The sequence below is a fragment of the Tursiops truncatus genome, chromosome 14 (assembly GCF_011762595.2).
Source record: "Tursiops truncatus isolate mTurTru1 chromosome 14, mTurTru1.mat.Y, whole genome shotgun sequence".
NCBI lineage: Eukaryota > Metazoa > Chordata > Mammalia > Artiodactyla > Delphinidae > Tursiops > Tursiops truncatus.
This window is the reverse complement of record NC_047047.1, coordinates 69,473,787-69,501,272: the sequence shown is the minus strand read 5'-3', so window position 1 is coordinate 69,501,272 and position 27,486 is coordinate 69,473,787. Positions and strand designations below refer to the sequence as shown.

At 52.1% G+C, this 27,486-nt stretch overlaps 1 protein-coding gene across 5 annotated transcripts in view; it reads left to right on the top strand.

The window, feature by feature from the left end:
* Positions 1-27,486, top strand: part of EFR3B (EFR3 homolog B) — an 88,340-nt gene that overhangs the window by 53,812 nt on the left and 7,042 nt on the right. For 2 of the 5 annotated variants that reach the window (XM_073791558.1, XM_033838929.2), the window contains exons 5-20: positions 6,018-6,139; positions 10,561-10,710; positions 11,910-12,044; positions 12,701-12,779; positions 13,528-13,663; positions 13,943-14,104; positions 14,843-14,954; positions 15,337-15,388; positions 17,343-17,515; positions 18,038-18,113; positions 18,579-18,740; positions 20,169-20,300; positions 21,731-21,798; positions 22,913-23,040; positions 23,795-23,886; positions 27,066-27,114. In XM_073791558.1, coding sequence (XP_073647659.1) covers positions 6,018-6,139; positions 10,561-10,710; positions 11,910-12,044; positions 12,701-12,779; positions 13,528-13,663; positions 13,943-14,104; positions 14,843-14,954; positions 15,337-15,388; positions 17,343-17,515; positions 18,038-18,113; positions 18,579-18,740; positions 20,169-20,300; positions 21,731-21,798; positions 22,913-23,040; positions 23,795-23,886; positions 27,066-27,114 — 1,828 coding nt within the window. Of the gene's footprint in view, positions 1-6,017; positions 6,140-10,560; positions 10,711-11,909; positions 12,045-12,700; positions 12,780-13,527; positions 13,664-13,942; positions 14,105-14,842; positions 14,955-15,336; positions 15,389-17,342; positions 17,516-18,037; positions 18,114-18,578; positions 18,741-20,168; positions 20,301-21,730; positions 21,799-22,484; positions 22,868-22,912; positions 23,041-23,794; positions 23,887-27,065; positions 27,115-27,486 lie in introns of those variants that run through there. The other 3 variants (XM_073791560.1, XM_073791559.1, XM_073791561.1) reach the window with 3 other exon arrangements.

Sequence of the window (27,486 nt, the reverse complement as noted above, 5' to 3'; positions counted from 1 at the left end):
CAACCCCATCTCAGCCAGGTTTGGGCATGTTTCCCAAGTGGACTCCTACAGTGGGTGTGGTCCCATGACCAGGTCCCCCAGATTTGATCCTCTGAACCACAATTACCAAAGTTTCCATTTTGGCCTCCTCCCGTCAGCCCTGGAGGACTCAGGAGCAGCTTGAGGTGGGCTCCCTCGGAGCTGCCCCCATGGGGATACTGCAGGCCAACGTTCCCTGACCAGGTCATCTGGGCAGGTCATCTGTGCTGTCGTAGTTTCAGACTCAGGGAAGGGAAGCTCCTCCCGACAAGCTATCAAACCAAGGGTTCCCAAGGATGCTCAGAGCTCCTGGTACCAAATGTTGCCTCTTTTATTAGCCCTGGTGCCACCCGTAATGTAATAAACGGGGTTCAGTCCGTCTGGATGGCATCGAGTGCAGCCTCATCACCAGATCTCGTAACAGAGCAAGAGTCCTGGAGAGCGAGGCAATGGCCTGGCTGGTCGACAGCCTGAGCCTGGAGGCTGCAGCCTCCCGGGCCTCAGAGATGGACCCCTTGGTTCAACCCCAGGCCACCCCAGTTCAAAGGAGGTGGCCATCTCTCCAGCCTTGACTGGCCTCCGTTACCAAGGACAGGAGGAGGCCAAAATATATTGCTTAAGCTTTCTTCCTCCTAGCCTGCCTCGGATCATTTCCACAGCTACTGGTCCAGCTTTCCAGTAAAAGAACAAAGGACGTGGGGTCTGTAGATGCCCTGCCCCAGAATCTCCAGGGTAGGAGTTGGTGGGGTGGGGGGGGGGGGTTGTTCCAAATGCAGATGCCTAGGTCCTACCCACAGAGAGTCTTGTTCAACAGGCCTGGGGTGGCTCAAAAGTCTACATTGGCAGCAAGCTCCCCAGGTCATTCTGATACACAGTAAAATTTAAAAACCACTGGTGGAGGGCAGAGAGCATCAAAGTATCAGAATTCCCAAATTGGAGCCCCAGCTCCACTTGTCACGGGCGGGCTGACCTGAAATAATTCAGTCGCTCCCTTAGAGCTCCAGTTTCCTCATCTTCACAGTGGGAGCAATATCGCTCCTATTAAACTCGCTGGTTTGCCAAAAATTACGTCAGGTAATGGATGTTTCAGTAGGCTGGAAAATGGTCCCCCAAAAGATGTCCACGTGCCAATCCCTGGAACCTGCGAATGTCACCTGATACGGAAACAGGGTCTCTGCGGATGTGACCAAGTTAAGGATCTTGGGATGGAGAGATTATCCTGGATTATCCGGGTTGGCCCTAAATGCAATCACAAGGGTCTTAGAAGAGAGAAGCAGGAGGAGGTTGGACACAAAGGAGGAAACAATGTGCAGACGGAAGCAGAGACTGGAGGCATGCAGCCCCGGGAAACTAACATGATGCCTGAGCTGCAAGTGCCTTAGAAACATTTAATGTTGTCATTTCTCGGCATATAGGCGTCAACTCCTTCTTTCCCGGAGTGCTGCCATCCACACGTGGCGTTAGAGATGGGGCACGGGGCCTGGCGTGGCTCCTCCGGACACAAACTCCCGTGTCTATAAATAGCTTCTTCAAGGAATATTTTGAAGGCGCCCAACGGAACAAAGTATGAGTCAAAACAAAGCAAACATGCTTCACAATAACCATATTCGAAATTGTTTTTCTGGTGGAGCGGAGCGGCAGGCGCGTGGAGAGTGGCATGCTGTCTGCGAAGCAGTATCTTGAATGTATGCGGTGCTGAATCCTGCCGGACCGTAAAAAGTTTAAGCCTCTTAGAACTAGGAACCTCACTTACAGTAAGCCTTGAATTCACTCAGTTCCTGTTATCCCAGGAACTCAGGGAGCTTTTCTTAATTATCTCCACCTCATTCACATTCCTAGGAGGTGATATATGCCTTTTAAAGAGATGAAAACAAATGCTCGGCCACATCTTCCCGGTTTTGCTGTGCCGGCTGCCCAGAGCTCCCACCGAGCCCCACCTCCTTGTCTCTCGGTGCTGGGCTCTGTCCCATCCTATTGAACTAACTGACCTTCGGTTCCTGAAGGGTGCTTCAGGGGGCTTGGCCCTCATCTTCCAACTTCCCTGCCTTCTGCCACCGTCCTCAACTCCCACCCTCGGGCACCAGTTCATTGGGGTGGCTGTTAACTCATTTCCTTCTTTCCATATTCACACCTGCCCCCGGCATCCTGCATGGTCACCTGCATGGTTCACGCTGCCCATCTGGGCTCCTCCTCTGTGAATGCCTGGCTGGAAAGGACAAGGGTCACACTGCACCAGAGCCGAGGACCGGAGTTGATGAGCAGACCATGAAAGGCCCCTATCACCATGCTCACTGCAGCGCAGAGCCCTGAGCATTCCTCCGGGCAGGCTCTGCATACATCCCTCGTTTAACCCTGGTGACACCCCGTGGCATAGGCCCCATCACCCCCATTTTTCAGATGAGGAAACAGTGGCTCAGAAGCTAAACGATGTCCACAGGCACACAGGTGACAAGAAGCAGAGTGAGGACACGGCTGTCTGACTGTGGGCCCGGCAGATGTAGGCGAGTATAGTCCACTTAAATAGAGCACCATCATGTTAAAATCGAAAATGGAGAAGGAGACTCAAAACTAAGTTTCCAGGGAAGAAGACTCTAGAAAAGTAAAAATCTGGGGATGCAGAGAGTCACGAGAGAAAAGAGTGAGGGAATTTTCCAGTGAGCTTAGCAGCTGTGGCTGGCCCAGCTAGGGGAGATTCAGGAGTGACTGCTGGGCCGGCCTAGAAGAAAGCCTCTGTAGTTCTAGGAAAGGAATCCCCATGCGTGTTTTCTACCCTGCGTTACCTCTGTGGCTATCACAGAATGTTCCATTTTTAAAAAATTGGGGCTTCCCTGGTGGTGCAGTGGTTCATGGGTTCGAGCCCTGGTCCGGGAAGATCCCACATGCTGCGGAGCAACTAAGCCCGGGTGCCACAACTACTGAGCCTGCACTCTAGAGCCTGTGAGCCACAACTACTGAGCCCGTGTGCCGCAACTACTGAAGCCTGCGTGCCACAACTACTGAAGCCCACATGCCACAACTACTGAGCCTGCGCTCGAGAACCCGTGAGCCACAACTACTGAGCCTGTGTGCTGCAACTACTGAAACCCCCGCACCTAGAGCCCATGCTCCGCAACAAGAAGAGCCACTGCAATGAGAAGCCCACGTACTACAACTAAGAGTAGCCCCCGCTCACCGCAACTAGAGAAAGCCTGCACGCAGCAACGAAGACCCAATGCAGCCAATATAAATAAATAAAATTAATTAATTAAAAGAAATTGATTGTAATCTCCACTTTAACCTTGCAGCCAGGGCGTCGTAGTCGAAATCTTCAGCAGCCTGTACGGTGTGGAAAACAGTCAGAGCAGACTGGGCATGAACAGGGCTCCGGCCAGGCCACCTGACGCGCCACCAGTCCTTGAGGTTCCACGGCACTGGAGGAAGGGGAAAGTCAAGGTTGAAAGTGAAGAGGCTTGGGAATTCCCTGGCGGGCCAGTGGTTAGGACTCCGTGCTTTCACTGCCGAGGATGGGGGTTGATCGCTGCTCAGGGAAGTAGGATCCTGCAAGCCACGTGGCACAGCCAAAACAAAAAAAAAAGTGAAGAGACTTGATGTCACGTCCACAGAGATCAGGAATCGTTCCGTGAAGTATCAGCGTGGGGAGGGGGGCCAGAGGGAAGGGAGGCCGCCAGGTTGCCTGTCAGGAATCCTGCTGCGTTTCTGCCTCAGACCATCTAACAGATGAATCTCCTCCAGTGCTGACTCAGCACGTCTGGGGCTTGTGGCAGATATCTGCATGGTCACGGAGACCCCTCGACTCTGTTGTACCGCAGTGCTTGGAAACCAGTGGCCTCACTCCTGCAGCCCTCTTAAAAATGCCAGACTAAGGTCCCCTCTGGCGGCTTCTTCATCCTCTGTTCTCCCTGACAATATCCATCACCCTCGCCTCCCCAGAGCAACTCTCCTGGGTCATTTGGCCTGAGGCGCTAGAGGAAGCCAGGAGCAGGAACAGAGCTGGGGGTTTTCTGGGCAGAGCTCTGTTGGAGAGGCTCGTGCTTGAGACCTGGGTTTCTCCTGCAGGACCCTGGGCAATTATGTAACATTTGTGGGTCTCAGTCTCTCTGTAAAATGAGAATAATAATATTTCTCTAACTTAGAGTCATTTTAAGAAACAACAGAGCTGATGGGCAGTACCTGATACACATATGTTCTAAACATCGTTGCTATTAGCCCATAAACTCCTACACCAGTGACCGTGAAGTCTGATTATTCATGCTCCTGACATACATTTGGGTTTACACAGTCACTATATTGGGGACAAAGTCTTTGACTGTTTCTCCTTTATTACTGGCCTCTTTTCTTTTTCAGTCTTGTTTTGATTATTCTGAAATGCATGCACTCTCGCATACACATAGTCTTATCTTAAGCTGCCTCATCATATTTGAAGTAGATATAGCATCGATAAAAAAATAAAGAAATGTAGTGAACGAAGACTGGGCTGCTTATTTCACACATGGGAACACCAAGACAGGAGTCAAATGTCCCACTCAAAGGTCACCCACCAGTTAGAGGTAGATCTGCGGTTAGAACCGCATAGCTGCATGACCCTCTCAGTGGATGGACCAAGCCAGGCTTTGGCCGTGGGGAGTGCAGCCTGGGAACATCCTGTTGGTGGTTAAGAGCAGCAGTGCACCCAAATTTAGTTTCAGCCTCGGTATCAGCCTAAGTCTGTGTTCTAGCCCGTGGGGCTTAGGAAGATCACGTAGCCAAAGGCCAGCTCTACCGTTGTTTCTGGAACTCCTGAACTTGGGTCTAATCAATGATCTTGTGATCACATGGATTACCACTATGCCTCTTCTGCATAACCCCATCAATGATGCAAGCAATGTCATTTGGGTTTATTGCTAATATCAGAATACTTCCACATACATGTGTGCATTTTAGATGTAACTTAGAAGGGAAGATTTCCTTATCTGCTTTGCATGTTGAGGTTTTATGATTCAGCAGAAAATAAATGCATATTTATTATTGCAAGAACAAAACACTGTAATAACAAGGATGTTTGTGGAAGTTGCTAATTTTCATCCCCCCAAAATTTATTCACAACTTTTAAGTAGTTAAATGGGGAAACAGGTTGACAGTTGATACTGAATATTATGAGTGTGCTGATGAGATAATTTTAGGAATAACAGTATGTCCTCTTTGAACCAACGAAGGTTTGTAAAAATTATATAATAATACAAGGCAGAATAGTGGAGGATGTAGTCTAAGTTTAGTCCGTTTAGAGTTGTTTGTGGTATTAAATTCATAACATTAAACAACATAACCTATAAAAATTATATTTAACTTTTAGTCATTTAACTCCACTCAGTCTGTGATTCCTGCTTCTCTGAGAGACTCATTTGAAATCAAGTCCCTATTTAGAGCTGCAAGTGTGCGGCCTGGTGATGACAGAAGGAATCTAGCGGCTGAGAATGCTGAGCAAGGCTTAATGAACCGAAATTGCAAACGTTCAACGTGTACTCAAAATTTTAACAATAAAACGTAATTACAGTTTTAAATCAAATTTCAGCGCAGTCCTGGTTTCCCAGAATGCATTCCTGGGTGGTGCTCTGTGCTGTGGCCTTGGCTTTTGCTCAGTTTCCAGCGTTATTCCTCACAGCCTTTCAGCCTGTATGTTTGGGGCAGCTCTGGGTGTACATGGGAGGAGGAACTTAAGTGACTGAGCCCCCTTCTCTTTCTCTTCTCTTCCATCCTCTGCTCACCCAGCAGGGGAGGGCTGAGAAGGGCCAGGGGTTCTGCTCTGTTGTGTAGAAAGGAAAGGAGAACTCAGAAACTCAGATTTCCCGAGTGTGCTCTGGGAGGTGGACTATAGCCAGATCCTGAGATGCATGGTTCCTAAGATGTGTTTTCTTGTGGCTTTACTATGGCAAAGGGCCTGGGGGATGCCAGGTCCCCGAGCCCAAAGGCGAGGAGCGTGGCGGGTCACCTCACGATGCGTCTCCCCTCTCCCCCCCACACAGTTTGTGAAGTTTGCCAACATAGAGGAGGACACCCCATCCTACCATCGGAGCTACGATTTCTTCGTGTCTCGCTTCAGCGAAATGTGCCACTCTGGCCATGAAGACTTGGAGATCAAGACGAAGTGAGTATAAGGGAAGCTGAGGAGGCTGTGCCTCTAACGGCAGAGGCATTGATGGTCCTGCAGAGCTCCCAGCCCGGACTGCGTGTCTGATTTCACTGGCGTTTACCGAGGCTCTGATGTTGCTGGTGGGGAAGGGGCACCTGGCGGGACTTAGGTGGATGCGTGGGCAGAGCTAGGCTCCCAGCACATGCTTTCTAAAGGAACAGCCTCTGGGCACAGAAAACAGGGTGGGATGTAAGGTGACGGTCCTCTGAGCCCAATTTGAGAGCCAGTGACACACACATGTACACACCTGTGCTCTCTTTTGTTCATAAGTACAGGCCTTTATACACCCTAGAAACACTCCCACTCACCACTCTCCATCAAAATATACACCCACAAATAAAAAGCCGAGGTCCTCACACTGGCTGATCCCTGCTGTCCTCCTGAGTTTATCTCCTCCACTCTTCCCCTCCTCATTCCCCTTCGGCCACGCAGGCCTCCGTGCTGCCTTGGAAACACACCAGGGACATTCCTGCCACAGGGCCTTTCACGGTCTGTTCCTCTGCCTGGGATGCTTCCTCTGTGGAGCTGTACAGCTCACTCCTTCACCTCCTTCAAGGCTTTGCTCAAGTGTCCCCTTGTCAACAACGCCTTCCCCTGACCCTCGCCTTCTCCCTCACCCTGCTCTGTTTTTATTTCCCCATAGCACTCATCCCCTTCAAACATGTTCCATAATTTACATATGTTTCTCATTCATTGTCTGTCTCTCCCCACTAGAATGTAAGCTCTGTGTGGACGGGAGTCATTGTTTTGTTCTCTGACGCATCCCAAGTGCTGAGACAGTGCCTGGAGAGCAGCAGGCACTCACGACATACTTGTTGAGTAAGTGAATGAAGGAAAGGATGCTTTTCAGATCAACATCTTCAACTACAGAACACACTTTTACACACACATACTCACACTCACAAAAATACTTAACTTACAGAAATACACTCATTGACATAGAAATTAAACCCCTTAATGAAATCACAAAGAAATTCACACAAATATATGCTGATACCGATAGATAAAGGATGAGAAGTAAACCACTGCCTACAAAGAGTGCTTATCAACCTGGGGAGGCGAAATGAAACACAGGAAAAGGAGGAGGAAGGAGGGAAAAGGGCTGAGCTGTCCTTACCAGGCAAAGCTGCAGGAGGCGGAGAAGGAAGGGGCTGGGGGCTGAGGCTGGGTGGCCAACATGCCCACGGGAGACTGGGTCTCCATGGCTTTGTTCCAGAGCTCAGCCCATGGCTTCTTCCTGCATCACGTCAGCACCGCAGCGGGCCCGAGTGCCCATGATACACAATGGCACGGTCCAGGAGCCCTGTGTGCCCCGAAACTACAACTTCGTCAGCACGGCTGCTGGCCTGGGTTGGAGAAACAGGACGTGAACCCCTCCATCCCCCAGGCTGCCTGTTCCCAAAGCTTCCAAGCTGTGAAATGGCTCCAGGGCAGGACCCTGTGTGACTGATGCAGTGTCCCTGCTGCCCAGTCTCGCCTGGACCAGCCAGGGGCTCCCTGGGGCTGTGCTGCTGCAGTGCCTCAGTGGGGCCAGTGGGGGTCACGGGAGGAAGGAACCCCTGTCTCCCCAGCGCTGGTTCCCTCAGCAGCTACCTCGCTCCAGAACGGCTGTGAAGAGGCAGAAGGGGCTGGAGCAGGTGGGGTGTGTCCAGAAGCAGGTGATGGGGAAGGGGGGGACTGTGACCAGGTGTGGCTGTAACAGGTGCTGACCGCAGGTAGAGCCCAGCTCCAGGAGGGGAGGGGACACTCCTCATGCTGCTCTACACACACTCATACACGCACAACCGCACACACACACTCCACAGCAGGGGAGGAGGCACAGAAGCAGACACGGTCGCACCGTGTCCTGATGGTGTGGGGAGCGACTGGAGGTCAGGAGAAGGGTGCTGAGGTTTGCTTCTGGCCACCGGGCAGTGCCATCAGCACCCACAGCTTGGCACCTGCCGCCCATGGAAGCAAGGCTGCCGGGTGAGGGGAGTTTCTCCCTTCGTGTTGTCTCCCATCCCTAACCTCCCTGCACCCCTTCTCCCTGAGCTCTCCCCCTGGTCCTTCGCAGCCTTTGCAGAGCTCAGAGCTCCTTTCCAAGAACTACCCTTGGGTCTCATGAATAGAGGTGTGTGTGTGTGTGTGTGTGTGTGTGTGTGTGTGTGTGTGTACTCCCCTTGGGTTCAGAGACTTCCCAGTCCCTTGCACGTGGGCAGGCCTCCACTGAGCCCATTATAAGGAACAGTAAGAGGCTGCTTCTCCCCCAGGCCTGATCAGTCAGCTCTGGGCATCATGGAATGAAATGTGTACCTATGTGGAAGGGATTCTGGGGAGATTGAAAGAGTGAAGAAAAATTAATTGAGTCACACATAAGGAAGCCCTGGGTAGAAAAATTTCCATCCCCTGGGCCTGGTTTCCTGCCAGCCAGGCTCTCTTGGGTGGGACATGAGTCCAGCATGTCTGGGATTTATTTCTGTAGTGCACTAGGGAGCACCTTTAACCTGGAGCCAGGAATAGTTAGCAGAATTGTAGTACAGTTACTTCGTCCTCGAGTCCGGACAACCTCAGCTCAGGGTGCTGACCTGGCTCAGGATTAGAGGAGCTAAGTGTTTGCCCGGGAAATCCTTGTCCGTTGCCAGCAGCCCTAATGGTCCTGGGCCAGGGGATGACGGTGCATTAGGCATCTCTCACCACCCAGTTATGGTCTCCGCGTAAAGCTCAGGGTAGCGCCGTGGTAACAGCACTTAAAACTGAAGCTGAAATGACAAATGGCAACTAAATATTTAGAAAAACTGCTCAACTCCAATAATCATCGAAAGGATACGAAGTGAAATCGCTACAAGATATGAGGATTTTTCTGAGCCACAAAATTAGAGCAGATGTTTGGAATGAGATCCCTAGTGCTGAGGCAGGCACAGTGAGGATGGTATTCTCCTGCAGCTTGTGCAGTGGGCGTGGGGGGAATCTGGCAGAACTGGGAGCCTTTCATTCCTTACCTTTCGATTCAGTCATTCTACTCATGGCAATGATTTGGAAGGTAGTAAAGTACTTTGTACAGCGATGTCCATTGTAGCATTATTACAGAAGCAGATTTAGAAACAACTTAAATGACCAATAGGCGACTAGTTCAGAAAGTTCTGATAACAGTGTAGCACATAACCATTCAGCATGTTTGTGAGTTAATGATGTAGGGAAATGCTTGTGATAGAATGCTATAGGTGAAAAAAGCCAATACGAATTACATATGCAGCAGGTTCTTGATCCTCTTATATATTATACACAGAGAAAGGAAAGACACCAAAATGCCAAGATAATTATCTTTGAGTGGCGATGGCATGGGAAATCATCTTTACACTTTTCTATAATTAGCATGTATTATGTTATAATCAGGAAAAAAAAAAAGGTTTGGTTAAAAAAAGGAACTTCAGGTTGAAATAAATGGCCAGTAAAGAGGGCCGCCTCCTGCAGGGCTGTGCTGATCCCTGAGTCAGCAGAGTGGGAACTGGGGATGTGCAAAAGGGGTCCCCTCTGTGCTGTTACTCATTTCCCCTCTGCTTTCTCAGCCAGCTTAGTCCCAGCCAAGACCTCTTTGTGCCTGAGAGCCTGACAGCTCTGTGCCTCCCCCTCCAGATGCCCTCCCCCTCCAGATGCCCTCCCCCTCCAGATGCCCTCCCCCTCCAGATCCCCTCCCCCTCCAGATCCCCTCCCCCTCCAGATGCCCTCTCCCTCCAGATCCCCTCCCCCTCCAGATGCCCTCCCCCTCCAGATCCCCTCCCCCTCCAGATGCCCTCCCCCTCCAGATGCCCTCCCCTCCAGATGCCCTCCCCCTCCAGATGCCCTCCCCTCCAGATGCCCTCCCCCTCCAGATCCCCTCCCCCTCCAGATGCCCTCCCCCTCCAGATCCCCTCCCCCTCCAGATCCCCCCCTCCAGATCCCCTCCCCCTCCAGATCCCTCCCCCTCCAGATCCCTCCCCCTCCAGATCCCCTCCCCCTGTAAGTTGCTCACAGCCCTGGTTTCTGCCTCGTCTGTTCTTGGCAGCACTTTGAGCTCTTATATCTTGGGCTCAAACTGGAGAAAACCCAGCTGGGTACTAAAGAGCCTGGAGAAGCTGGGCACCCTAGGGATGAAGCCCGGGTGGTACGGGGCAAGGGCTGTCTGGGAATCTCCAAGACAAGCCAGAAGACGTGGCCTTCGTGCTCACATCCACCAGCACAAGAAGGCGGCCAGCCAGGAGGCCAAGTCACATGAAGAGTAGAAGGTGGGCTCTGTTCTGCCTTTTAAGGGACGAGTGCATCCCTAATCCCCTCGCTGTGCTCCTCTCCTTGTCACAGAAGCTGGACTTTTCAGGGCTTGCAGACTTCATGGCCCCATGTCTCCCTTTTCCTTACAGAATCCGAATGTCAGGTATCAAAGGTCTACAAGGGGTGGTGAGGAAGACCGTGAATGATGAACTGCAGGCCAATATCTGGGACCCACAGCACATGGACAAGATCGTCCCATCCCTGCTTTTCAATCTGCAACATGTGGAGGAGGCGGAGAGGTGAGCAGGAGACGGGGGAGCTTGCACGCGGCCCTGCAGCCCTCCCAGGGCACTTGGCAACCACACGGCTGGGTTGGTTGGTAAAACCCAGCCCCAAAGTCAGGGCTCTTGGCTTTTGTGGCTTGTTCTGCAGTGAGTCCAAAGCTGCTTCCCTAGGAGCCTTGGCTCTGGCCTTCTACCAGCCTGCTGTACCCCTTAAGGTCTGCATTCCTGAAGGAGAAACAGTAATGGTGCTGGGCTCCCTGGGGTAAGTGTGTACTGAACACAAAGAACCAAGAGTCGGGTTCCCTTGGTCTTTCTAGAAGCAGCAGGCCAAGGAGGTTTTTAAATGCCTTTCATGGTTCCAGGTGCTGAGGAGGACCTTTCTTCTCTCTCACTTCCTAGTGGTGTTCCAGTCCCTTAGAAATGCCCACTTGACCAGCCAGCAGCCACTTGACACGAGTTACAGATACTGAATTTTAATCTGGGAACCCCTGGAAAGGATTCATCCTGTCCCTGCCCCTCACTCTTCCCCTCTGTGAAGTGGGATGGAGGGAGAGTTTCACGGTGCTGTCCACGTCGCCTGGGCATGACGCCGATTGAAGATATCGTGGGTTCCCCACTTTCTGTCAGTTGAGCCTGCGCTGCTAGAGCCGGTTGGGAAATTTAGTGTGCCCTCTGGTGGTTGTTCCTGGAATAGCATCTCACTGACAAGCTCCCTGGTGGTCTCAGGTGGAGGTGGGTGGGTACCACTGAGTCGCACCTAACTAAGCCAACGCCCGTGCCTTTCCTTTTTCCCCTCCTTCCTCTCTCCCCTTCTCTTCTGCTTTCTCCAACTCTGTCGGCCTCCCTCTCTTCTTATCTCATCTGTCGTTCCTTCCAAAGCCTTGGGGGCATGGAGACACTCGTGGTCTGCGCCTCCCCAGGCCCATGGTGCTCAGGGCATCTATCCTTCCCGCAGAGGCACATCAGGCCTATCCCTAGGATGTCCAGAAAAAGAACTTTATCCCTCCTCCCACAATCTTCCTCCACTGTGGGCTTCCTTACCCCCATTTAACTTCTGACAGCCTCAACACCTCCCCTGTGACCTAGTGCAGCCCACGTCAAATTCCTGCTTGTCCTACTGGGACCATTTGCGTGAAGGAAGCACAGAAGGCCTGCACAAAGCGACGCCCAGCTGTGCATTCCATCCCTCACCCGTGGGCTGTGTGTTTCCACAGCCGGTCCCCCTCCCCCCTCCAAGCACCAGAGAAGGAGAAGGAGAACCCTGCAGAGCTGGCTGAGAGGTGCCTTCGGGAACTGCTGGGCCGGGCTGCCTTTGGCAACATCAAAAACGCCATCAAGCCTGTTCTCGTGTGAGTGTTCCCCTTCCCCACCCACCCGCCTTCAGCTTTGAACAGTTTCAGGTCCGGCATCTCCTTGCTGACTCGGGAGGAGGGAAGGAGGTGTTATAGTTGTGGTGCTTCGGCCAAGTGGGTCCCTTCTCTGTGCCCATGTTCCCCACACTGTGGCATCAAAAGCTACCACATGGTGGGCTTCCCTGGTGGCGCAGTGGTTGAGGGTCCGCCTGCCAATGCAGGGGACACGGGTTCGTGCCCCGGTGCGGGAAGATCCCACATGCCGCGGAGCAACTAGGCCCGTGAGCCATGGCCGCTGAGCCTGCGCGTCCGGAGCCTATGCTCCGCAACGGGAGAGGCCACAACAGTGACAGGCCCGCGTACCGCAAAAAAAAAAAAAAAAAAAGCTACCACATGGTGACCGAGCACAGTTTTGAGGAGAGGAGTTGGGAGGAGGAAGGTGCCCGGCTTCATTCCTGAGCCCACAGCTATGGAACCCTGTTCGTTGACTTCTCGTACTTCCCTTCTCTCACCTACACCTGAAAGCCCTTGCTACTTACCTGGGAGCTTCGAGAGGGGCTGGGTCTCTCGGGGGGTGACTTTCTCCCACCAAGCTTCTCCCTCCTAACATCACTTGCGTTTCATAGTTACTCTCCATATTTTCTCCCTCACAGCCATCTGGATAACCATTCTCTTTGGGAACCCAAGGTGTTCGCCATCCGTTGCTTTAAAATCATCATGTACTCAATTCAGGTACGGCGGCTCCCCTGGTCCAGCCTGTCCCTCTGGCCAAGGTGGCGCCTCTCGGAGCGGAACGGTGCACACCTGGAGAAAACCAGCTGTCCTCTGTGACTTCTCCTAAGCCCCTAGTTGTCTAAACCCGCGCTGCTTAATCTAGTCGTGGAGAAGGACTAGTTTAATTTCCAATATGTCACAGACCCATACTTTATAAAACACAAAAAGAATTGTTAGAAAAAACAAATGACAACCTCATGCAAAATACAGGCCCACAGACCATAATTGGCTGCCATGGCTTCTGTCAAGTTGCTTACTCAACACTTACTCTCAATTTCCATACTTAGCTCAATGTACATGGGCATCAGACAGATCTTGACCTGGCACCAGACCACAGGCCACACTTTGAGCACCACTGGACTAAACCACCGGGCCTCTTGTGGCCCTAATAAGACCTGGGATCTGGGGAAACCGAAAAGGAAGACAGTATCTTAAAATTGACTTTTGACCCATTTGAAGTGAAAGGGCCCAGGGAAAATGTGGAAATCCAGGTCTTCATTGGGATTTGACTCAGCTCCTTGTTGGACCGAGGAGGGGGAGGGGCTCAGGAAAAGGACTGGGGTATCCGGGTGCCACCTCTAGTGCCTGCTAGCCTTGGGACCTCCCTTTTGTCCACCCAGCTTTGGGTCCTCGTCGAGGGCTGCCCTGGCTCAGAGGCCATATGGGGGCTGCTATCTGGGGACCAGCACCTCTCCCTCCCCCCCAGCCGCAGCACTCCCACCTGGTTATCCAGCAGCTCCTGAGCCACCTGGATGCCAACAGCCGCAGCGCGGCCACGGTGCGGGCGGGCATCGTGGAGGTCCTGTCGGAAGCTGCTGTCATCGCCGCCACGGGCTCTGTGGGTAAGGGGGATCCCGAGTGGAGTGGAGCCTGGGGACCCCCCCAAGGACAAGGAACTGCCCTTAACCGTAGGCTGCCTCCCCTTCCAGAAGAGGGCAAGGCACGATAGGGAGGTGTCAGAGCCGGCTTTCCTCAGGAGGAGAAATCAGCTGGGGAAGGTAGTGGGCAGAGGAAGCCCCTGGCTGGAAGGGGGCCTGGGCTTGCCCGATAATGCAGGGCAGGGGAGAATAAGGGAGGAGTGCCAGCCCCGGATTTCAGGTCTCCCACCCCGCTGTGCTCAGGGCCCACGGTGCTGGAGATGTTCAACACTCTGCTGAGGCAGCTGCGGCTCAGCATCGACTACGCTTTGACCGGGAGCTACGATGGGGCCATAAGCCTTGGCACCAAGATCATCAAGGAGCACGAAGAGCGCATGTTCCAGGAGGCGGTCATCAAGACCATAGGTGGGCCCGGGGAGGGGCGGGGCCCGGGGCCGGAACTGCGGTGGGAGGGGCAGGCAGGTGGGCAGGCTCCAGGCAGGCGGGCGGGAAGGCGAGGCCCCTTCCGCGAGGATGTTAGTCCAGGGGAGTGTAAGATTGTCATCCACTTAAATCGTGTTATTCACGGACACTGGGGGAAATGGAGTCAGCCTATGGCGCACACAGCTCACAGAGTGGCCTGGGCCAGGCCCGAGTTAGATCACAGCACAGTCTCCCTGGGTTTCTCAGCCTGAAGTTCAGATCAGAGGCTGAGACAGGCGAACTCTTCCCACACCCCAGTCCCCATTAGGGCCGCCTGATGCTTCCACGTTTGAGCGATTGGAGGGGAGGTGGGAGAAAGAAAGAGAAAAGGAAGGAAAGAGGACAGGGAGAAGGCCATGGATATGCACGTGGATGTGGAAGGGGAGAACCATAAAGCCACCATGTGCGTGTAAGGGCTCATCACTTTCAGAGCCCTCTGGTCCTAGCGCCACTGGAGCTTCGCCATCCCGAAGACCTTAACCACAGCCTCCGGAATAACACGTGAAGGAACGGGAGCCTGGAAGAGTCCTCTGCCGTCATCTAGGTGTCTCCCTCTGGGTCTTAATCGTCTCCCTAGAGAAGCAGCCCGCACTCTTCACAGTAGTTTGTTCAGCTGAAAGTTTGAGCGGAGACTCCAGCAGCTGCCGGCCTCAAACCCTCTCTTCTGTCTTTTTCCTGAAGGCTCCTTTGCCAGCACGTTGCCTACTTACCAGCGCTCCGAGGTGATCCTCTTCATCATGAGCAAGGTTCCACTGCCTTCCCTGCATCACCCCATGGAGATGGGGAGGACCGGGTGAGTCTGCCATGCCTTCCTCCCCCTTCCTCTCCCAGCCTAAATTCCACCTGACTCCCCGTCCCACGTTTTTGGGCTCTCTCCCTTCTCCACCTCAACTTTCCTGGTTCTGTCCTTACTTGTCTTCTCTCATTCTACTCTCAAATCCCTCAGCAGCCTTTAGTGGGCCTTTGGATCCTACAGTTCCTCAGGCTGTCCCACCAATAACAACCTCCCACCTTGGGGGGAGCCATTAGTTCCCTGGTCTGGAAATCACTGTCCTGGGTAACCCAACAAGATAAGCCTCATGGAGAATCTAATCAGGAGAAAGAACTGGGCAGGCAAGTGTGGGGTCTTTGCCTGTATCACCATCTTGGTGATCATCTGTGTCTCTGGTCTATAGGGAGAACAGGAACCGACTGACCCAGATTATGCTGCTGAAATCCCTCCTTCAGGTGAGCCTCTCCTGTCCCCATTCCTGCTCTGCCTCTGTAGGAGGCAGCTCCTTCCAAGGAAACAAGACAAGGCTACTACATACAGTTGTGCAGGTTGCACACTGCACAAACATGCCCAGCCAAAGGGGTGAGTAGGGGGCTGAAATCCAACCTGTGTTCCACTCACTAGCCAGGCTGGGTACCCACAGGGCTGGGTCTTCCAGAGCAGGCAGGATGCCTGTTTCTAACTTTCACAAAGGTACCTTCTCAGCTACTGATGGCCTTGTCACTCAAACATTATCTCTGTATTGAGGTGGACTCTATTGGTTCCTGCCCTTTTTCCCTCCAAGTATCTCCCCAGGTCCCTTCCACCTGTTTCTCCCTTGGTACTTATGACCACCTCAGTCCCCTAGCCACTGTCTTTCCCTTTATCCATTTAAAAAAAAATAATAGCCATAATTCTTTTATCTAACTTAATTTTTAATTTTTTTAAAAAATATTTTTGGCCAGGCCACGCGGCTTGCAGGATCTTATTTCCCTGACTAGGGATCGAACCCAGGCCCCGGCAGTGAAAGTGCCGAGCCCTAACCACTGGACCGCCAGGGAATTCCCCGCTTTATCAATTTTTTTACATTTGTCTTCTTTCCTTCTTTGCAGCCATCACTGGAGGCTAGATTTATTGTTCTCAAATGCTGTTCCTATGACCAACTTGTTTAACATATAGATTCCCTAGAGATTTTGAGCCATTAGTCTGAGGTCCTGGAATCTGTATTTGTAACAAGCTTCCCAAGGCACAACCCCAGCCTAAACTCTGGACATCTCAGAACTAGATTATTCTATAGTTGCTCCCTCCTCCTCACCTATCATAAATACAACCAGGAAGAATTTTCTAGAAATGTTGTTCTTCACGTGTTGCTCCTTGTTAAAGAGTACATCTCAGTTTCTAATTGATGTGCATCCAGATTTCAAACTTCTCAGACTGAAATTGGAAGGTCCTCAGTCCCCTTTCCCTCCGTAGACCCCCCATGTGACCCCTCGACCCGTCTCTGTTCTAACCCAGCCGCTCTGCACAGCCGCCTCACTCCCGCTCACGCCCTCCCTCCCCTCTCTCCAGCCCACACCTTTCATGTCACACTATTTTTATAAAGGTTTTTTGTGCTGACACTGCCCACATCTCGTACCTCCTTTGTCTGTGTACTCCTGCCATTTCTTTGCTGAGCTTACCGTCATTAATTTGTACCCTGCGTCTTACCAAGGTGACAGTTTGGGGCACACTCAAATACCTCCCCCTTCCGTGAACACTGACGTTTACTACCGATGCCACCAGGCTTTACCAGAGCCTCAAGGGCCTGCTGAATCATCAAAGGCATTGTTTTGCAATATGGACTTAACAGTAAATCTGGTTTGCTGCTTTTAACTACTTTGACACCATCATGGGTGAGGTGTCTCTACGCCTGCTGGCTTTAATCAGAAGACCCTCATTATGGCCGTGCTAGAAGAGATGTAAGCAAATGCTGTGTGTGCTCTCGGCTGTTGCCATGTCCGTGGGTTCTAATTCCTCAGCCCAGCTGTAAGTTCTTCCACTGTCTCTCCTTCTTTGTGACTGTTCGTCTTCTAATGAAGTGTGTTCATGGTGAATGTTCGCCATTTGTGCCCTAATGGGCTGAAACATTAGGTTCAGAGGCTCCCTGGCTTTTGCTCTCTTCTAGGGCTCATCCTTTGCTTGCTTTTAGTAACTTAATGTCCCTGCATACTGTCCCCATCCACTTAGCTAAGCTGAGCTGGGCGGGTTGCCTAGGTAGATGTTGGAGGGTTCCCAAAAGCTGCCTAAGGTGGAGGACAGGGAAACTGGGCTGGGAGATGTTTAGAGAGGATGGATGCTTCAGACCCAAATTCTGCCGACTGCCCCTCAGTCTCCTCACTGCTGCCAGGAGGGCCGGCGTTCGTAAGCACGTGATCCTGGGCTCCCTTGCAGGTATCCACCGGCTTCCAGTGCAACAACATGATGTCAGCTCTGCCCAGCAACTTCCTTGACCGCCTTCTCTCCACCGCCCTCATGGAGGACGCAGAGATCCGTCTCTTCGTTCTAGAGATTCTCATCAGTTTCATTGATCGTCATGGCAACCGTCACAAGTTCTCCACCATCAGGTGAACTTGGGGTCTCCCCTCTATTTGGTGTGTGATGGGGGAGGAGACTCCCATTAGGACCTCGCACTCAGGTGGGAAGACGATTCAGATCTTCAGTGGGAACCCCCCAGGGAGCTAATCATGGACATGGACCCTGGGGTCCTACAAGGGAAGGAGAGACTGAAGGGGCATTTGTGCCTGGTGGAGCAAGGGAGGGAGATTTGGGAGGAAAAGAGCAGGTACCCACGGGAGCTCTCAGGTGGGGAGGAAAGAAGGGGATGCAGGGTTATCAGTTGAGACTGGGGGGCTGAAAGGGAGGAAGGAAAGGGAGGAAGAGGGTAATCTGGATCAGTATTTAAGAAAAAAGAGACAGGAGCTTGAGAACTTGGGAGAAAGTGGAGATCAGGCTAAGAACCAGGGCAGGAGGACACAGGGAGGCATTGGAACAACTAACAACACTGGGATAGAGCCCAGTGATACCATGTGAGCTCTGCTGGCCTCGCAGAAGGGCTGACTGAGGTGGCCCCTCACGTCCCCTCCCAGTACCCTCAGCGACATCTCTGTCCTGAAGCTGAAAGTGGACAAGTGCTCCCGGCAGGACACCATCTTCATGAAGAAGGTTAGCAAGTGTGACCTCAAGACACAGTGAACCCCGGGTGGGTCAGGCCCTGCGGACCCCAGTTTTCCAGCCCCCAAGTCGCCACTGGCCATGCCCCTAGAACCCACTTCCTCCTCTTTGACTATGCTTAGTCCGGATGACCAGCCGACCCCTCTAGGGGATCAAGCCCCCAGGTCATACTTATCACCGAGCCAGAGTGAGGAGCATCCCTTGACTATGTTCTAAAACTGGATTTGGGCAGCAGCTTTTGTTGCTGGTTTCACTGGGCCCACCTTCCCTAAGCACATACTCCCGCACTGCCCGATTCCACTGGGGTCTGCTTTAAAGGCATCCTGTCCCTGAGGGCGGAGGTGGGGTACACACAGCTGCGTCGCCCCCTTCAGACTGCTCTTCCCATTCTCCTTGCCCCTCCTGTCCCCACCCTGCCCGCCGTGGCCTTGCCTCCACCCTTGTTGCCATCTCCAGCACTCCCAGCAGCTCTACAGACACATCTACCTGAGCTGTAAGGAGGAAACGAACATACAGAAGCACTACGAGGCGCTCTACGGCCTGCTGGCGCTCATCAGCATTGAGCTGGCCAACGAGGAGGTGGTGGTAGACCTCATCCGCCTGGTGCTGGCTGTCCAGGTAGGGGCCCCCTGTGGGCGGGACATAGGGGTTGGGATCGGGGGAAGGCACCTGTTTTGGCCAAGCACTAGTGAGAAAGCCAAGTAGCCACTGCTTAACACCTGTTCTGGAGCCCAGGAATATTGCACCCTTGGTTGGCCATTCCTCCACGAAGACCACAAACCATGGTCCTATTTGGGGAACCACCAAACGATGCTGAACTCATGGCTTTGGCCCATCCTCAGAGTAAAGGAGACCCGGGAAACAGGGTCTTTCAAAAATATCCCTTCACCCTAGTATTCTGGGTCTCTTGCAAGGTCTGAATGAGACTCCAAGGATTGCCAAGAGGGTACCCATAAGCCCGGAGTGATCTCCATACAAACTCATTTGTCTAAAGATTACCTAGTTCCCAAACCTGGCTGTGCTTCAGAATTGCCTTAAGCACTTATTAAAAATATATAGGGCTTCCCTGGTGGTGCAGTGGTTGAGAGTCCGCCTGCCGACGCAGGGGACATGGGTTCGTGTCCCGGTCCGGGAAGATCCCACATGCCGCAGAGCGGCTGGGTCCATGAGCCACGGCCGCTGAGCCTGCACGTCCGGAGCCTGTGCTCCGCAACGGGAGAGGCCACAGCAGTGAGAGGCCCGCGTACCGCAAAACATAAAAATAAAAATAAATAAATAAATAAAAATATATAATCCCAGTTCTGTCCCCAAGCTTGGGGATCTGGAGATTCAACAAGCTCCCCTCGTGACTCTCAGGCAGCCAGCGTGGCACTAGATACGGCTTTAGACTTTCATGGTCTGCCTGGGTGGAAGTCCACTGCTCAGGATGCTGGGAATTGGGGCGGGTCCTTCAGACCTCAAAGGCCAGGGTCAGCAGGGCCCCGAGGCTAGGTGGGCATCGTATCCTGAATGGTGGCGAGCCTGGAATTGTGTGGTGGAGACTCTTCAGCTACCTGCTTGATGGCGCTCAGTCCTGCAAGGCCAACCCAGATGCTCCGATCGTCCTCATCCTAGAATCTGAGATTCCTTTGTGTCCCGATCCCCTAGTGACTCACACAGCTTTGTCGGTTTAACATGTGAACCCAGCTTAGCAAGGCAATCCAGTCCTCCAAGGATCATCCAGGGTCTGTGGTGAAGGTGACGGCCTCCTGGAGGTGGGACTCATGAGGGTTTGGACGGTTCAGCTCCCTACAGCGGGAACTGCAGAGCGGGGCCCTGAGGGCGTCGCCTCTCCACTCAAGGATATGAGCCTCCAGCTCATGGATTGTTCTACAAAGGACCATTTGCTTCAGCTTTAATGAGGGCGACCTCTGTTCCCCAGGGAGTTACGGGGAAAATGCTGGAAAAGGCTTTGTCTTGAGTAGTGGGCCACGTCTAAAGGAGGTTGGTAGAAGGTGGCTGGAGGGTGGGGCACCAGCATAGTTTGTTCCCTCTGTGTTGCCACAGGACGTGGCCCAGGTCAATGAAGAGAACTTGCCTGTTTACAACCGCTGTGCCCTCTACGCGCTGGGTGCCGCCTACCTGAACCTCATCAGCCAACTCACGACAGTGCCTGCCTTCTGCCAGCACATCCGTGAGGTTGGTGTCCTCATGACCCTGAGAGCTCAGGAGGCCCTTGACTTGGGGTTTCCCCAGAACAACTTTTGCTTCATTGCATGAGCCCTGTGCTTAGTCTAGGCATGAGAACTAACGATGAGAGATTCTCAGCGGTAGTGACTCCTCCTGTACGACATGACATAGCAGGGCAGGGTCAGGCACAGGCAGTATCCTGTACCCCTTCCCAACCTGCTTGCTACCTGCCCTCCTCTACTTCCGGCCCCTCTATACTCCCCCCACTCCCGGAAGCGCACATACCCACATCTCTCAGGTCATCTGGGACTAAAGCTACTTTAAGGAAATTTTTTGTTATGAGAATTTTCAAATATCACGAAAGCAATATGAGTAGGGCAGTGAACATCTGCACAGCTGTCACACGAACTAAACAGTTACGAAGATTCGTCCACGTGTGCTTCATCTGTCTCCTTTTCTTTTTCTTTGCTGAAATGTGTTCAGACACACCTTGACTATCATGTCGTTCCACCTCTGCATATATCAGTATGTGTCCAAAAAATTATGGACATCTTTCCACCTAATTGCTATGCTATTTACATGCCTAATTAAATTATCGGTTATGCCTTGGTATTATCTTATACCCAGTCTGTAATCAAATGTTCTCAGTTGTTGCAAAAAGGCATTTTAAGACATACTGAACTATGTATAGGTAGAATGATATAATACGTAGGATTAACTTTAAAATACACTAGCAAAACAAAATAAAACTAAACAAGAAAGCTCAGGTCTCAGCTGGCCTGGGCTGGCTGTGGGCATGGAGGAAGGTGCTGTATTGCTGTGCCAGAGACCACCCTGAATGAGGCAGGATCTTCCCAGCCTTGGGCTGATCCAGGAGGGCAGGAAAGGCGATGCCCCCACATCCTCTTCAGTAAAAATAGTAGCATCGTGGCTTCCTCACCTCCTGCACATACTTTCATGCCAAGCGTCCTCCCACTTCTCAGCATCTTAATAACTGTCAGCTTTCTTGTCAAAAATTTGCAAAGGATGCTGAGGGAAACTCACCGTGTCACTCTCCATCAGGGTGTTTTTGCAGTGCACCTGGGTTTGGGGAACAGTGGGACCTATGCTCCCTTTTTTGCATTTAAACAGAAAACAGGAATAGGACACAGGAGCAAGAAACTGAACTCTCTTGGGAGCTAAGTCCCCTGCCTTTGGAGGACACTTAATGCATGTGTGTCACTGGAGACAGCCTGAGCAGTCCTCCTGGGCTTCACAGGCTGCCCTGACGTCCCTGTTGGTCTGAGTTTCTCCCTCAGAAGCCCAGCCATGGGTGCTCTTCCAGGGGGTTCGTGGGAGGGAGGAAGTGCTCAGGGGAGTGGGAACTCTTTCACTGGCCTGTTTGGATTTCCCTCTCCCTGCTGAACCCAGCTTTTCTCACGATTCCTCCCAAACCTCAGGTGATAGAGAGCAGGAAGAAAGAGGCTCCGTACATGCTCCCTGAGGACGTGTTTGTGGAGAGGCCCAGGTGAGAACACTGAGGACATGCTCAAGGACAACCCAAGCAGCTGAGCAAGGAAGTGGATGGTCTGAGGCCAGGGACTTGGGCTTCTATGGGCTCAAGGGCAGAAAGTGGACCTTATGCCTATGACCCAGAAGTCCTGGGTCAAGTGTGATCCCCTCACCTGACCATAATTCATGCCTTGAGCCATCTCAGCGTGTTGTACCGTAGAATATGGGCTGCATGCAGCCTCTGGGAACTTTGACCAAGCCCATGGGAACAAATCCTGGAGGAGTCCTTCCTGACAAGACAGTGCCGCCAATCCAAGTGGCCTTCTCAGCCTGCAGTGTGGGCCAACATCACCTCAGCATCAGAGGGACTCCAGGGAAAGATATTCTGAAAACAACAAAATATCCCACAATAGAGGATGGCTTTATAAATGGTGGCCCATCCACACCCTAGACAACTGGTAGCCCATCCAAAGTGTTTTTAAAGAATAGTTCATGTGAGATATTCACTGTACAATAGGTGAATAAAATAGATCCTAGAACAGGACAGTGGGGGCCGTGGGGATGTCTGTGTGTGTGCAAAAATGTGTGTGACTGAGGGACTCTGCACAAAATCTGAATGTGGAAAGTGGGACTGTAGGTGGCTTGTTTTCCTTTTGCTCCTCTGTCACTTTTGTATAATGAGTGTTACTTTTTTTTTTCCAGCCTTGCCGCGTGGCTTGAGGGATCTCAGTTCCCCGACCAGGGATTGAGCCCAGGCCACGGCAGTAAAAGCCGGGAATCCTAACCACTAGGCCACCGGGGAACTGCCTTGAGGATTACTTTTAAAATTAAGGAAGGTCGGGCTTTCCTGATGGTGCAGTGGTTGAGAGTCCGCCTGCCGATGCAGGGGACACGGGTTCGTGCCCCGGTCCGGGAAGATCCCACATGCCGCGGAGCGGCTGGGCCCGTGAGCCATGGCCGCTGAGCCTGCGCGTCCGGAGCCTGTGCTCCGCAACGGGAGAGGCCGCAACAGTGAGAGGCCCGCGTACCGCAAAAAAAAAAAGAAAAAAAAAAAACATAAGGAAGGTCATCAGGAAATCATTCTAGTCCCCCATGGTTCTCATCTGCCTCTTCCCTTCTTTGTCTCCCAGGCTGTCTCAAAACGTCGATGGAGTGGTGATTGAGCTTCTCTTCCGCCAGAGCAACATCAGTGAGGTCCTGGGGGGCAGTGGTTACAATGCAGACAGGCTCTGCCTGCCCTACATCCCTCAGCTGACAGGTAGGAGCCCTGCTTGAGGACTTCCGAGCCTGCCTCTGGCTTTTCTTGGCCAGGGCCTGAAAGGAAGGGACTTGTGAGTCCTTCGGTCACCTTCCATGGCACCTTAGATGTCACACAAGAGCTGAAAGACACAGTGGAAATCCATGGTGAGATCCTTGATTTTCCCACTCTCCTCTTCAGTGCAGGGTCCTTGGGAGTAACTGGCCCACGGGATAGCCTGGCCTGTGCGTGGGAGAGACCCCACGGTGCCGGAAAGAGCACACATGGGCTGTGGAGTCTGAGACCCAGTTCTCTGTAGCTTACTTCCTGAAGAATCTTAGACGAGTCCCTTGGCATCCCTGAGTCTCAGTTGCCTTGACTGTAAAGTAGGGATATTAGCAATACCTGCCTTAGAGGGTAGAGGCAGATGCCCGTAGTAGGAAATGCTACGCAAATGACAGCTGCTGGTGCTGTTAGCAGATGACCCTTGTGCAAGTTGAGATACGCTTTCTGGTCATAAGCGGCTTCTTTGTGCTCATCAGTAATTTCAAAATCTTAGCCCTAAAAAGCAAAACTCACCGCCCTAAGATGGGCGGTGAAGGCCCACAGCCCTCCATAAACTCCAGCTGTAGCCCCAGCGTATAAACTCCCTCTGAGCCCTCCGAGGACTGTGGACCAGGCAAAGGCAGGGGGGTTGGGAGATGGTGCTGGAGGCATGATCCTGGCTTGCTCTGCAGGGGCTGGGGACTCTAGCTTCTCTATCCTCCTTTCCCAGATGAGGATCGCTTATCCAAGAGGAAGAGCATTGGAGAAACTATTTCCCTGCAGGTGGAGGTAGAATCGAGGAACAGCCCAGAGAAGGAGGAGGTGAGCGTCTCATTCTTGATCCACTGTCCTGGTGAAGCTCAGCGTCCTCCCGGGAGGGGGCTCTTCCTACCTCCTAGGTGGTCAGACACTCCATGATCTAGACTCCTTTAGCCACCCCACACATTTAAAGTTGCACAGAAAGTAAATTTCTCAAGTAAGTCCTGTTTTCTTACTGACTCTCATCATACGTATCCTAGACATTTCCATCTGGAAAAAATTACCGAGTCCCCCCCACCCCGTACACTCCCATGAGCATGTTATAAAAGTCAGTCTTGAAAGCCTTGCTGGTAGTCATTCCCTATTCATGATGGAGGCGGACGTGCTCCATGTTGGAAATTGGAAGGCCTCACAGAAAAGAGGAGGGCAAGAATAGCTTTTACAATGTTTCTTCCAGATATGTCAAGAAAAATGCTTTTTTTTTTTTTTGCGCGGTAGTGCTTCTACCTCAGAAAATAAAGAAGGTGTACCCACAAGTAAGGGGGAATAAAGAATTTTAGTGGAAATACCAAATTTACTCACTAAAATGAAAAAGAAATGTGGGCGGGGCAGTGAGGAGGGAGAAAGGCATCCCGAGGGAACTGAAGCCTCAGGATGCGGTACCCTTGTTTTAAATGGTAACTCTGCCAATTAAGGGAGTTAATGGAGACAGAGACGCAGGGGAACCTTAGCAAGAAGCAGGGAGGATGCACATCTGGGTGGGACTGGGACAAGGAGACTTGTGAGATCCCTGGGCATGGACAGCCTGGAGTAGCTGTGAAGGACAGCCTGGACACCCAGCCTTTCCCCAGATGGGCCTGGAGCAAGGAGAAGTCAGTGGGGTAAAGGTCAAGCCTCCCCCTAACTGTGCCCTCAGCCATTCCAACAGCTCCTCGGTTACTAGGGCAGACCTCCAGGGCAGGGCTTTTCCAAGCTTGTCTGGAACCTTCCCATGGAAGGAAGGAAGCTCTGACTCAGGCCAATTGGAGAAGCAACATGAAGTTGAGCCAGGTGTCCTCCAAGGCCCTTCCAACTCTGCAGGGATGGGAACCTCACGTGTTAGGAGCACAGCGTGAGTTGACTGCTATCCCCTCAATAGTTGTAATTCTTCCTTCCCGAGAGTTGAGAGACCCTCAGGAATTGATAAGTAAAGTGAAGCAGAAGAAGGAAGAGAAATGCTCACCTGGGTACACAGCTGCCTGCTCCCTCATGGCCCCTCGGTCAGCATCATGGGTTCCTCCCCCTCAGAGAGTCAGCTTAGCCCGGGGATGGCTTGGTATCGAAAGCAGGGGTGTGGGAGCCTCCACCCTTCTGCCGTGCTGTACTTCTTTCCACTTCCAGCCCACCTTGCCCCCCCCACCCCTCCAGAATCTCACGGTAACTCCCTGTAGCCTCAAATGCCAGCCTCATAACAGACGATCAATAAATGCTGGTTTGGTTAAATTCCAAACCCAGTGCCTGGCATTCAGAGCCATTTGTAGTCAGGGATGCCCTCCCATTTCATTTCATCTCCCCTCCTCTCTGGCTGGTCTGCTCTCAGTCTCCCCCATGCTATCTCATTCACCTCCATGTCTTTGCTAGTGTGGAATCCCATGTCGGAATCACCCTTCCTCTCCACCTCTACGTTCTTGAATCGCCCATTCATCAACATCCAGCCTGGGGTCCATCTCCTCCATCAGCTCCTCTCTGCCTGCGTTTACCAAGTGACCTGTCTTCCTTTTTCTCCCACCACCACATGGTTTCCTATCACTTTACCCGTGAATATCTGACGTTGATCAGTGCTGACAGTGGATGGGTGGATGGATGGACGGATGGATGGATGGATGGATGGGTAGATAGACAGACCTACAGAGGATGAACCTTCACAGAGAATGAATCTTCAGAGTGAATGATAGTGCTCTTGCATGTCATTCCTATAGTAATACATTTTGCAATTTCAACTAAGTGACTAGCCAAGAATCCTGCACATAATTGGTGCTCACTTAATATTTGTTGGATGACTTTATCCCAGACCTACAACTCTGTCCTTTCCTACTCGAACAAGCATTTGTGGAATTCCAAGCTCAGTGAATTGTCTGAGTGTATAAAGTGGATATACGGATGCACTCACACCCAGATCAGGGACTAAAATGCTGTCCTCCAGGAGCCCTGCCTCTGCACCCCCTCCCCAGAGGGAGCCACTAGCCCAGCTTATGTCACTTCTTGAGCTTTATATCAATGAAATCATTCTCTCCTGTGTCTGCCTCGTTCATGTAATATTACACTTAACTAATAGAATATGAATAAATCATGGGTCTTGCCTCAAGGAGCTCACAGTCTAGGGGGGAATTCCTGGAATTTAGTCCAAACTCCTTCACAATTTTCAGCATCTGACCTAAGGCCACACATCCACAGAACACCCTTCTTTGGGTTTCATTATTTTCCACCTCCTTTTATGGGTTCCCAGGACACTGAGATCCTGTGACCCAGGTCCTTGGACCAACCTCAGTATGCCTTACCTTTACTGAATACTCACATCACCTTGGTGGATAATTTAATATCTGAAGTCTTCAAAAATGTTAGTCAGGGGCTTCCCTGGTGGCGCAGTGGTTAGGAGTCTGCCTGCCGATGCAGGGGACACGGGTTCGTGCCCTGATCCAGGAAGATCCCACATGCCGCGGAGTTGCTGGGCCCGTGAGCCATGGCCGCTGAGCCTGCGCGTCCAAAGCCTGTGCTCCGCAACGGGAGAGGCCACAACAGTGAGAGGCCCGCGTACCGCAAAAAAAAAAAAAATGTTAGTTCTTGAAATTTTCATATGAGATTATATTTGCTAACTGCCTTCTCTTGTTTCGAATATTTTCTGTTAAGTGCTCTGAAGATTTGTTTGAATTACAGTGTTTTCTTCCCAGGGAGCTTAACGGGACCCGCTGGGGGGCGAGGGGGGGAGGGGCCAGTGAGTTCTTTCAGGCCAGAGTTGTGACGATGAGGCAGTAGCCTCCCCTCCTCTCTCTCTCCCTGCTCTCCTTCAGTTGGAGGCTCTGTGCCTGCTCAGGCAGCTTCCAGAGACCCTAGTGAGAATGTGGGTGTCCTCAGGGAGTTTCTCCCTTCAGGACATTCTTCTGAGAAGTGAAGTGGCTGCCAGGTAACTGAGGAAGCCAAGGCTGCCTCCCCACCCCCCGCTCCCCCCTCCCCCTTTCTGAGCACTTCTGTTCCCTCTCCCTCAGCGCGTGCCTGCCGAGGAGATCACCTATGAGACGCTGAAGAAGGCCATTGGTAAGTGGGAGCCCCCAGGGAGGGGATCACAGGGCTGGGTCCTGGAGAGGTGTGTGGGTGTGCGCAGCTGTCTGCTGCCCTCGCAAGTGTGATTCACACAGGTGTGAGGGGAGAGGCTGGTGGCTTCCTCTAAACTCTTCACAACTACTGAAGCTGCAATTAAAAGTCCCCCTCTCTTAACGGGTTGGGGGGGGGTGTCCATGTCCTATGCCAGGAACCCTTTTTCTACTGACTGCTGCCATTAAAAGTGGTCAGTTGAGGGTTACAGCCAATCAGACAAATAAAAAGCAATTTTATTTTTAATTTTTTTAACATCTTTATTGGAGTATAATTGCTTTACAATGGTGTGTTAGTTTCTGGTTTATAACAAAG